The 12,986-nt window shown below is 38.1% G+C and overlaps 1 protein-coding gene across 3 annotated transcripts in view; it reads right to left on the reverse strand.

The window, feature by feature from the left end:
* SPATA16 (spermatogenesis associated 16) overlaps nt 1–12,986 on the reverse strand; it is a 271,504-nt gene that overhangs the window by 113,694 nt on the left and 144,824 nt on the right. For all 3 annotated transcript variants that reach the window (XM_077161061.1, XM_077161062.1, XM_077161063.1), the window contains one exon: nt 1,597–1,681. In XM_077161061.1, coding sequence (XP_077017176.1) covers nt 1,597–1,681 — 85 coding nt within the window. The remainder of the gene's footprint in view (nt 1–1,596; nt 1,682–12,986) is intronic.

Below are 12,986 nucleotides of genomic sequence, written 5' to 3' on the forward strand. Positions count from 1 at the left end.
CCATATTATTTGCTATATAGTTACATACCCACAAACAAATGCTACTCTTTGTAGGTCCCAGTTTTCCTTAAGAAAGTCTTAAAATTATCAGCAAAGAATTTTTTTGAGAAAGAAATTTTTCTTCCTGAAGATCAACTCTCTTTACTTGTAATAAGACAGTACTCAAATGTAGTGGGACTAATCCAAGTTTTTATTTTTCTATAGTAGGTGAATTGAGCTCCAAATATTTAGGTGGAAACATAAATTGCTGGAAATTTTATATGGTAAGCACAATAATTTACTGTCTAATGTATTTTGTATAAGATGTTTGTATTCAAGATTCTTTCAATAGGAACAATAAATACTTAGTAAAGTTTTTATAGTGTTTCTAAATGTTATCTTGTTCAGTTGTTATTGTTTCCAAATCCTTCAAGTAGGGTCGGATGTCTATCCTGAACGGTAGAATGTCCTTTGACCACCTAAGTTACCTGATATGACTATGAAAGTCAAGTTGGAAAATAGATCTTTAAGGAGGTCAGAATCCAGCGAGTTTTTTCTTTGTTGTGTAAGAAGGGGTTGATTTGGAGGGAAAATGGAGACATAATGAATATATAACGTGACATAGAGAGACAGGAAACTGGGGGCCAAGAGACAGGAGTGGAAAGGTGGGAAAAATCAGTAAGAGCCAAAAGGCTGTTGATTATTTCTTATTTTCACATTAGTATTTTAGCAGATATATTCTAGTTTGCTCAAAGTTTTATATTTGCTTACATAAAACTGTTTTGAAATGCATGGGAAAATATGATATGAAGGAGTGAGTTCAATTTTCAAATATTTGGAAGAATTTCATTTGGAAATGGCTACCCCTGTTTGGTTTATATGGCCCTGCTGGAAATGACTGGATGCAAGTTTTAAGGAAGTAGTTATCAACTTAACCTCAGGAAAAGTTCAATAATTAGCAAATTGGATATTGTTTCTTGGAGTTAAGAGAGCTCTTAATTTTGGATGCATTTCCATAGAAATTTATCAACAACTTGAAGGGAGAGTTGTATATTACAAGGAGATTGAATTAGTAGATTCTAAATCCTCCTTATAAATTCTCATAAATTATGACTGTTCTTGACATCTAATTGGCTCTTGGTATGATGCCTTGCTGCCATTTTGAATAATAAGATCTACAGTCTGTTCTAAATGTTAAATGGTTTCTAACAGGTACAACTGATCTTTGCCTTTTCCTTTATGATGTAATCGATATTACTTCTAGCATCTGCTTTTACTGGCCATAGAAAAACAAAAATCTATGAAAATACAATTTTCAGGATGTAGAGGATCAGGTCATTATAGCAGCATTTCTGGAAAAATAGGTCTTGGGACACCTACAATTTATATTGGATTGTAAAACTGAAGTATAGGCCAAGGGTTAACAGTCTTGAATTGTACCCTTAAAATTAGTCTCAGAATATCTACTTCCTTTTTCATACATTACTACCGTGTAGTGTCCTTCTGATTGCTATGCCCAGAGTGACCTTCTTCAGCAGTCTTTTACGCAGCAGGCCTTCGTTTGGGGTCTAAAAATGACATGAGCACCTCCTCCCCAGTTGGCACATCGATGTTTACCTGCCAGTACAGCTTGATGAGTTTGCTTATGTACTGTTCGCTTCCTCCACACAGCCAGAACATGTAGTCAGCAATCATGGCACTCCTACAGACGAGGAGAATTAAAAAAAAAAAAAAGAGAGAGAGAAAACTGTAACAGGCAGTATACAATACTGAGTAAGAAGATATTCTAATGTATAAATTTGACTAGACTAATATTAAGCAAAGCATGAAGCATATTTCAGAATGTAGAAAGTAGGGCTTTATTTTGTTTGCTTTTGTAGCTAAATCAAAACTGTAGAAGAAAAGAAATGTCACTTTTCTTCCAGAAGGTTCTTCTATTTGCACATATTTAAGAATATGTAAAGACTATGAGAGAATGCTTTGTTTTGGTTTCCTCTTATTACGTCTCAAAGCATTTAAAGACTAACATATTTTATGTGCTCTAAAATGCCTTCAAACCTAGCATGGCATCTATAGCTATTATACTGGTATTTAAACATATTTCAGACTTTAACTGAGTTAAAGGTGATTCACCTCTGATTAATTTAGCCTTCTTAAACTTGAAAATAAAAAATTTCCAATTCAACAATTATTTGGGTCTAATTGAATTGGTTTTAGTATCTAGTACGTACAACCACTGCATTAGTCTTATTAAGTTGAGGGGATATTAAAAAATATTGTGCAAAGGATATTAATTCATTGCTTAGCATCCTTTGGGGAAGCAGTTCACTTTTACGACTGTTTCTCTGCTAGCCTCTCTATTTCTTTTCTATAAAGATTCCAAACCCAATTAAATGTGACTAGAAGTAATTCCAAATTGTCACATTAGCCAATTAAACATATAATAATCCTGTGTACCCAATCACTAGTACCAAAAGTTTATTTATTGAAGTGGAGCTATCACTGTGTACCCCCGAATGTTTTCCTTATCTTTGCCTGCAGATACGTGTTATTTCTTGACATCATTGTAAATTGAATTAGAAAATTTACTTCCTAAATATAGTTTGTTTAAGGCACAGCCACTATAAACTTAAGATAGCACTCTGTTCAAAGAAATAAATTGTTCAGATTCTTGCTAGGGAAAGACAAAAATAAGAACTTTAAAAATCAACAATGGAAACAAATACCGCTATTTTGAGATTTTGAGGAATATTCAACTCAATACTTTATACATATGTAGTGTTGGAAAGAAACTGTCCACTGACATTTCAAAGTAAATGACAATAATCTAAATAAAAATTAGTTAATCTTTTAAGAATCCTTTCTAGTTTCCAAAGCTTTAATTTAATGATAAGATAAAAAGAGCTAGGAGATTTTTGTGTGTGAACATGTATGGGGTAGAAAACAAGTTGTAACAGTCATATAAGTTAGAAAAGGGCAAAAGTGCCTTTCAAACACTGAGTTAAAGGACTGATTAGACAGCGCATGCAGTGGTGAATCTTGGTTTAATGGCAGTTATTAGTCAGATGCCAGCTTCCATATATTCCAGCCACATGGCCCCTTAGATATTTCAGTCACTGTTTTCTCTTTAGGGGCAATGTAACACATGGTACTAAAATTATAGAGCAGAGTTCTAAATTTTGAAACCTGCAAAAAAATGTAAGAGAATAATCCTGGATTAGACAGGGTGACATGAGTCCAAGAAAAGCTAAATCGATAAGAATTGCTTAATGTTAGTAACTGTCATCTTTAGATTGGAATAATTGTGAGAGAGTGGGTTTCAGGGTTTTACCACATTTTGCTATTGGTCATTTGTTTTCAGTTTCTTATTGGAAAATTAAAATTTTGAACATTTTTATTAATGTTTTTCAAAAATTACTTATTCTGTAAAAATGTGTTGTCAAATGGTTTTCCTACATTTTTAAAGTGTAATTTTATTATACCTAGGGACTCAAATCTTCTTCCAGAGATATGCCTCAGTCAAGAGCAAAAGGACATTAGTATTAAATAATTAAGTGTGGAATCGTATAGCTCCATGTTTGCTGAGATGTATTTCATAAGTGTGATGTATTGCTTTCAACACATGGCATAGAGCTATGTTCAAATTAGATAACCAGTTAGGTACCCAAATTTAGATTGTAGTTTTTTTTCTAGTTATGCTGGATTGAAGCTATAATGTACCCTAGAAAAGCCATGTCCTTTAATCCCCATTCAATTTTGCTGGGTGGACACTTTCTGCTTGTTTCCATCGAGAAGTGCCCACCCAATTGTGGGTGGTAACTTTTCATTAGATGGTTTCCACGAAGATGTGTCTCCACCCATTCAAGGTGGGGTTGCTTACTGGAGTCCTTTAAGAGAGGCCATTTTGGAAAAAGTTTTAGAGCTAACAGAGCCAACAGAACCCATATAGCCAGAGACCATTGGAGATGAAGAAGGAAAATGCCCTCAGGGAAGCTATTGAAGAAGCCTGGAGAGAAAGCTAGCAGATGTCTTTCCTGCTCAGAGAGAAACCCCAAACATCACTGACTTTCTTGAACCAAGGAATTTTTCCCTGGATGCCTTAATTTGGACATTTTTATTACCCTGCCTTAATTTGGACATTTTCATGGCCTTAGAACTGTAAACTTGTAACTTATTAAATTCCCTTTATAAAAGCCACTCCATTTCTAGTTTTGCATTCTGGCAGCTTTTACAAAATAAAACTCTAGTAGAAATGGTAGTTATGATTTTTCACCCCCTTCCTTTGTCAGGCTCTTATTTCTGGTTCTCTATCATGACACTGTCCCTCAGCTCAGCCTTTATGAGTCAGGAGAAAACAGGGGAAGAACATGAAACAAGCACAGAAATAACCTTATACCATGCAGTTGTGTGAGGCAGGTATTTCTCATCATCCTGCATTGTAAAAGGCAAAGGTGATTAATTAAACCACTGAGCATCTACAGCATCTACTGGGATATTGGTTCTGCATGCAAACTATAGCTCTACATTCTCCCTCCTTTGGGTATCTTATTTAACTTTAGACCAATATACTAGATCCTAATTAACGTGTTTCAATGTTGCTTCTAACAGTCTTTGTTCTGTTGTCATCATTCTATTCAACTTAGCTTCATCACTCTTGAATGAATGTCAGGCTGTGCTTGGACTGTGAGGTCATCTTAGCCAACACCCCTCAAGTGACAGTGGCTTAATATCTGTCAGTTTTAGGCCTTCGATCCTTCTAAGCACCATGCGAAGTACTTTCCATAGTGGAATCTAAACCCAATGCACCGACTTCTGCAACAGTCCCATTCTTTTGCATCTGCCCAGGGACATTGCCCTGGAATTCTCTTCCACTCTCTTGTTTCTTTTCTGTTGATTTTCCTTTTTCTTCTCCCATCTTTAAACAAAACAAATATCCCAAGAGGCTTTCTTTGATCCACTTCCCTTTCAGTTATTAGCTTAAAAAACAAAGCTTGAAAAAGTTGAGTGTACTTCCTAGCTCTAATTTTGCTCTTCCTGCTCTCTCTTGAACTGACTCCAGTAGGTCTCTCAATCCTCCCACTTCAATGATACTGCTCTTTCAATGCCACTAATGGTCTCTAGGTTGCTGAATGTAGTGGTTCAATTCTCAGGCCTACTTTTACATGCACTCTCAGGTGCAAGTGATGTAATTGCTCCCTCCCTTCTCCATTATATACCTTCCCACTGGCTTCCCTAACCTTATACTTTCTGGTTTTCCTCCTACCTTACTGGTGGAGCTATCTCCTCATCTCCCCAACTTTCTAATTTGGAATGCCCCAGGGTTCAATATTGGGTCCCCTTCTCTTTCTATACTCACTCCCTTGGTGATTTCATCAGTTTCCTGGCTCATAGATAATGTTTATGTGTGATAACTCTTACATCTATACCTTGAATCCCAAACTCTTCCTGGCTTTTCTTGTAGAAGCTGCCATGTAGGCATCTCTCCTTGGGTACCTATAGGTCCTAAACCTAGCATCGCCATAAGTGGGAATCAGTTCCTCCTTTCTCTTCCTCCCCCAATCTCCAGTAGTCTCCATCTATCTGGTTTCTCAGGCAAAAAATCTTGGCATCATCGTTGATTCATCCCTTTCTCTTCCCTTCCTTATCCAATCTAAGATAAAGCCCTGGACAGGTTGTTTCAGAATTCTACCACTTCTCACCACCTCCAGGATCACGACCTGGGCCACCATCTTTCACCTAGATTACCGCAATTGTCTCTAACCTGGAGTTCCTGCTTCCCCATCAATCTATTCTCAACACAGCAGCCACTGGGATCCCATTATGCTAAGCCAGTGCCTGTCGTTCCTGTGCTGCAAACTTTGAAGCCTCCCTCTCTTGCTCAGAGTTAAAACCAAACTCCTTCAGCTGGTATTTATGGCTCTATAATATCTGTTTCCATGTTACTTACCTCATTTTTCTACTATTGTCTCCTTAACTCTACTACCACCAAACTTTCCACCCTGCTGGAGCAGGGATGCTATTGTTTCTGGGGTTTTGTACTTGACAGTCCCACTCTGGAGTGTTCTTTCTCTGGACATGCCCGTGACTCTTGCTCATCTTCATATAAGCGAGGACTACACTGACTACACTCCAATACTTTCTTTACCTTTTCCATAGAACTTACCACCATGCAACACAATATTTATTTTATTATTATTAGTTTTGGTAGTGTTTATTGCTGTCTTCCTCTACTGCAGGTGCCAGAAAATTATGGCTTGTGGGCCAAGTCTGGATAGACACCTGTTTTTGCAAATACATTTTAATGGAATACAACTGTGCTCATCTATTTATGTGTCTATGATTACTTTTGCACTACAGTGTTGCAACAGAGATCCTATGGCCCACAAAGCTTAAAGTATTTACTCTTTGGTTCTTTACGGAAAATGTTGGCCTACCAGAGTGTATGCTCCCTGAGGGCAGGGATTTATGTCTGTTTAATTCATTGTTGTATAGACAGTGCCTAAAACTTTACCAAGCATATGGTATTCACATAATAAATATTTTTGAGTTAATTGATGACCACACATTATCTTATTTATTTATTTAAAGTAAAAAATATATTTAAACTCTATGCTACACAGAATAGTGGGGCTTACAAAGTTACCTAGCCTACTAGGATCCTAAGTAGCCTGGTCCTTAGATCATATTTAAGAGAATGCTTTTGTAGTAGAGGTGGCATGGTAATGGAGCCACAGGGTGGATTTTGTCAATTTAATTTGTCCAATATACAATCCAATGCAACATCTCATATGAGAACTTCATAAATGTTAATGGATGCTGATGTATTTATTACATAAATTAAAGCGGAAAGATACCAGGAGGCACATTGGCCTAACGTGTTGTATCCAGAATTATTTTTAACCTGGTGGTTTATGTCAACAGTTATTGCTTCCCTGCAACAAATTTACTGCTCTTTTGATACTATATCAGAATTTGTTTTACAAAATTGTTTCTGAAGTCACATTTAATTCACTTAATATATCTGTTAATGTTAAAAGGTCAGGATCTGGCTTTCAAATATATATATACACATAACAGAAAAAGGTTTAGATGTCTTGATCTCAGCTGATTGTGAGTCAAATCCTGTTTCTATAGAATGGCAAATACGTAATGAAAGAATTTGACATGTCATTATTAATAAAATAGGTGCCATTTATATTTCCCAAATTAATACCATAAAAGGATCATGATGCATTAGCATATTCATGCCAAGAGATTGTACAGATTTAGTATTTCTAAACAGACTGTGAAATTCTAAGCGTATGATACTATACTATTGACATTTCTGAACACCTATGTTCGGATTCAAAATTTATGACATCCCTACTGTGGCCACATGGTGGTGTAAAACAATAAGACATGGGTAAACAAAAGACAATCACAGCACGCTATCAGCTGTGTGGTCGCATAGAGCTGGCTGGCTGGGACCTTGAGAAGTCATTTCGTTCATCACCTTGCCTTTAGGCAGGATCACACTTAAACCTTTCAAATGAGACTGATGAGAATCTATTCTGTTTTAAAGACCTCCAGAGAAGGACATTGCTCTGCTTTGCTCACTGATTCCAGAGTTTCGCAGCCATAAATAGCTTCTTCTGCAGCGTTAGTCTTGGCTTTAGTTCTCTCTCCAGTGTTAATGCAACCCAACCAGACCTTACCCTCTGGATGGCAACTCTAAATATCCTCACAATAATGTATCAATCTTGTCTTCCCTAGGCTAATTAAATTAACCCCAATTGCTTTAATATTTTTCCGTGAGTTCTCTTTTCTTGCCAGTAATTCAGTTTCGTGGTTGTCTTTTCAACTTGTGTAAGTTTCTCTCTTTCTTCCTTCCACAATCAGAAACTGACCTCTCCTAAAACTCTAATGATAATCATAAGGTCTGCTTATACAGTGATTTCAATTATATAACTGGCATAGTACTTTCTAGAAATGTGTCTATTGGATAGTTCTAACCACAGAATCCTTCTGTATTATCACTGTACTTAGGAAGCTGTTTCCTTTCCCCTATATTTAAAAAAGCTCAAAGATATGCGTACATACATCTCACTGTTTTTTGGTACGAATTAATACTCATATAAAGTATGTATTCTTTTTGAACATAAATATACAATAATATTAAAGATATTTTATTTATTCTGATTAGGGAGAAGAGTTGAACTAGCACATTCACTCATGCAAACACACATACACACATCTTTTTGTGAGCTCACATATTTTCCACACAGCAGCCACGGTGATGATTTTAAAAATATCAGTGTAAATTACTGCAAATAAAATCCAAACTCCTCTTTTGGCTTACAAGTGTCTGAGTAGCTGCCCCTGATTTCCTCCTGATTTTTTTCTTCGAGCATCTGCCCTAACCCTCCAGTCAAGTGTAGTTTATTTCAGTTGTTTCAATACAATAAGAATTTTCCTCCCGTAGAACATTTGTGCAAGTGGCTCCTTGAATTCCCCATCTGGTTGTTCCTTCTCAAGATCCCAGCCTTTAGACTTGGGCTTAAACATGATTACCTCTTCAGTGAGGCCTTCCTTGACCACTCTATCTCAGTTCTCTTGTTCTACCATCCCTCATCAGAACCTTATGAATTTCCTTCATCAGCTTTACATTTTGCAGTTATTTGTTGATTTACTTATCGCCTTCTTTCCCTAGAATCATGCTGTCCAATAGAGTAGCCACTAGCCATATGCGGCTATTTATATTTAATTAAAATTTAAATTTAAGCTCTGTTTCTCGGATATAAGAAGCAGATTTCAAGGGCTCAATAGCAACACGTGGCTGGGCTACCATATTGGATGGCACTGCCTCTCCATCTTCACAGTAGCTTCTACTAGACAGCGCTGCTCTAGACTGACAGCATGCACACAGCCTGCCACGACTATGCCTTGCACGATTCTTGGTAAATGCTCGGGGCTCAGTAATTTGTATCTGCTTTTGTTTGGGCTTTGTACTAGTCACCCCTTTTCTACACTCCCTCCCTGTGGTCCTTTGGTGTTCATCAAGAGGGTCAGCCTCTGCAGTGCTCTTGGTATTTGAAAGGCATTGAGGGGGTTATAGTCTGGTTTCAGGGCCTTTGTAACAAATCTACCTCTGTGCCTAATACTAACAACTGGACGTTGTCCCTGAGACCAAGTCTACCTTTAGCAGCTGAATTCTACTTACTAGATTCCTGCCTTGACTGCAGGTATAGACTCTCATTGCTACGGAGTTCTAGTTACATTTGCACCTGCAAGAGTGCCTAGTACTGGATGAGAGTTTTCCTTGAAGCTTTCTGCCTGATTACCTAGTCTGGGATTTCACATCTTCTCAATGGATAATGACAACAACAAATAGCAACAACAATAATAGCTCTGCTATTACTACTAAGTAACAGCAACCAGTATTTATTGAATGCTTACCATGTACCCAGTAAGTGCTTTTATACATTATTTGACTCTCATAGTCTTGTGAAATGAGGAAACTGAGGTTGAAGGAAGTGAATTCTCCACAATGTAGGCAACAGAGCCACATTGGAGCCACATACCTGGCACTGGATTCCAGACCCTTAACCTCAGCTCTGTACTACTTCCATTTGCTATTATTTCCCATGCATCCTTTGAGAGATTGCATTATCCTTTGTTAGACTTCCCTAATGTTAATTTCTTGCCAGACTGCTGACTGTTGATGCACTCTCTAGAAACTATATTTCTGGTGGTTTATTAAACAGTGGGGTAGATGACTACTGCCCATTGCTGCCCAGTTCTCCTCCTCTTTCCTTGTGCCCACCCAACTTGTCTAACCAGCAGACATTTCTTCTTAGCTCTGGTTTCTTCATCTGATGCTGTCAATGTTTGCTTTCCTGGCCATAGCAAGTGATGTACTATTACTCCTATAGGAAATACACGTCTGGGTGAAGGGGCCTGGATAAATAGGGCTCAACTCAGATTATGTATCCAGGTTTGATTTTATTTCTGAGTTTTTTTTCTGTAAGGGTGAAACATGGGTGGAGCCCAAAAGTGGGGTTATCAACATTATCAAAAAATATTTATTATGTTTATTACAATAGGCAAGACTTGGAGTCACAGCAATTCAGAAAAGTATAAGGACCATGGTGCTGATGGGCTATATGGGCTTCCAATATAATTATGAATATGACATTCATTTTTTAAAAAAAACCTAACCAAAATATAAGGCAATTTTATATTCATAAAGAACCATGCAAATGTTAAGCATGTAATGTTAATTAAGAAATATTGATCATAAGTGCTGGAGGATTTTAAAGGGAGTAATAATTACTTTCGGTTTTAATGCACAGATTCTGTCCTGGGACCTGAGGAATTATTTGTAAGTGGTTAGAAAGAAAATTGAGCACTTTTTTTTTTTTGGTCAGAGAACTATCACATGCAAGAACAGTGAAGTTGGAAGCTATTAGGTAGCATCTGAGGAGAGACAGTGGATTTGTGCACAGTAAGAAAGGAAGAAAGTTATGTTGGGGATAGAATATTGCATGTTTTAGATTTGAGGCAGATGAATTTGGACTTTGTCCTGTAAGTATGGAGGAACAAATGAAGATTTTTTTGGCATGCAGAAAAACATGGGAACTTCTAGTTTTAAAAGCTCAACCACTGCCGATCTGGTTTCCATGAGGGGAAAGGGCCCTTATCTAGCCAGGACTTCACAGGCTTGTGTCGAATGGCATGCTGGTTTGAATCTGTGGTGGACCCCAGAAAAGCTGTTCCCTTTAATCCTCATTCAATATAGCTCAGTGGGAGCTTTTTGATATCCCATGGAGATGTGACCCACCCAATTTGGGCGGTAACTTCTGATTAGATGTTTTCCATGGAGATGTGTCTCCTCCCATTCAAGTTTGGGTTGCTTACTGGAGCCCTTTAAAAGGGAACCATTTGGAAAAAGGTCTAGAGCCCATGGAGCCAGAGACCTTTGGAGATGAAGAAGGAAAACACCTCCAGGGGAGCTTCATGAACCAAGAAGCCTGGAGACTTCACCAAGTCCTTCCAGTTGAAGGACTAGAACCCGGAACTTCACTGGCCTTTCTTGAGTGAAGGCAACCTCTTGTTGGTGCCTTAATTTGGACATTTTCATGGCCTTAGAACTGTAAACTTGCAACTTAATAGATTCCCCTTTTAAAAAGCCGTTCTGTTTTCTGGTATATTGCATTCCAACAGCTAGCAAACTGGAACAAATGGGGATAGTGACAGCCTCCATCCATCTGGGAGCATGCTAGGAGCATCTCTACTCTGCTTTTTAGGCATTGGCTTATAAGCGCTGTTCCCCTATACCCCTTGATAGCTGAACATCATTTTTCTGGGATAAAGATGGTCTGGGAAATGGACCATCTGGATATAAGAAAGATCTGAATAATGTTTTAATTGGGCTTATATTTGCACATTTCATGCATTCATTCATTCCACAAAGATGGGGGTTCTAAGATGAATAAGCCACTTCTTATTCTCAAAGTCAAATGGGGAGGCAAACATGCAACAGATAATTATATACAGCCAGTAAACTAGAATAATTGATATATGCACAAGGTATTATAGAGCACTAAGGCAGCTGAGATGGCTGGTGGTTTCAGGGATGGGGTTCAGGGAGGGATCCTGTAGGAGCCTATCTTGAGAGGGACTGATGAGTAAGAGTTAGTCTAGGAAAGGGACAGTGAGGTTGCATTCTAGGCATAGTGAACTCAGATGCAGAGGTCAGAGTCAGGAGGAAGGTGGGAACCCCAACAGCACCATTTAGGTGAGTTTAGAGCAGGTAAAGAAGGTGATAGCCAGGCATGAAAGAGCTTGGATTTTATCCTGTGGGTAATAGGGAGCAGTTTCAGGGGTTTTAAGTGGAGAGTGGCATGGGCAGAGCTGTAGTTTAGAGGGATAACCTTAGCCATTCTGTAGAGGATGCATTTGTATGTGAGAAAACTGGAATAGAGAGGTCACTGTGGGGGTTCTGAGAGACCAGGGATGAGCCTAAACTAGGGCGTCTACTATAGGAAAATAGGAAATTGAGGTATTGGCACCGTTCCTAAGGGAAGAGTCAAACAATAAAGACATGCGAGGAGGCACTTAACTTAGTAAGACGGTCATTTCCTCAGACCTCGATGACCTGTGTCAGACCAGGGGCAGTTTCCATAAAGTGTGTCCTATAAATCTTGTGCAAACAGGAAAATCTAAAACTGACTTCTCTCTTCTTTCCAGATGAATGAACTAATATCCGATGTTCAAGGAAACCATAAATAATTATAAAACAATAATGGGCTTGACCTGAAGCCAACAGAGTAACTCTTTAGTGGAGACTAGCTGGTAACACAGGCCAGAATCAAATTAAATAATCTGCTGCCCTGACTCTCTAATGAGTGTTGATGGGCCTGAGAAACATCAGAGATTTCTTTGCCTTCATTCTTGAAGGGTTACATCTGGGGCATTCCTACTGCAATTATCTCCTGCCCTACCAGAACTCAGGTTCTCCCGTGAGACCCCATCCTTGGAACATTTCCTCACCAGCAGAGAGAGCCCTTTTCAAATAAGCGAAAACCTAGAAAGTTTCTCTAACCCTGAACAGGATCATTGAAAGCTTTATCCAACTTCATGTGGAATCAAAGGACAGGGAATGATTAGGGGAAATAAAGAATGTCTTCTTAGGTCATCCTGAAAAGGGACAAGAGCTAGAGGAGCATCTGGCTTCTCAGTAATGGAGAATGCTGTATTTAACTTTGTTTTCCATAGTTTGCCCTACTTTCTGGAACCAAAATAAAATGTAAAGCAGTTAGAAAGAAAAGTTCCCAGAATAGAAAATAGACCAATTGACAGAAGAAGAATGGCTTACAGTGAAAATGGCCAGAGCTATCTCGCTACTCCCTAGAAGTAAGGAAATAAAAACACAAGGTTTTTCTGTTTGCTGTTGTATCTTCTGATTTCTGCTTAACTAGAATGATGCTGCAGAATATATAGAGGTATTAGCATATTATGCAACTGAA

This window comes from Tamandua tetradactyla, chromosome 5 (genome assembly GCF_023851605.1).
Source record: "Tamandua tetradactyla isolate mTamTet1 chromosome 5, mTamTet1.pri, whole genome shotgun sequence".
In the NCBI taxonomy this organism is placed as follows: domain Eukaryota; kingdom Metazoa; phylum Chordata; class Mammalia; order Pilosa; family Myrmecophagidae; genus Tamandua; species Tamandua tetradactyla.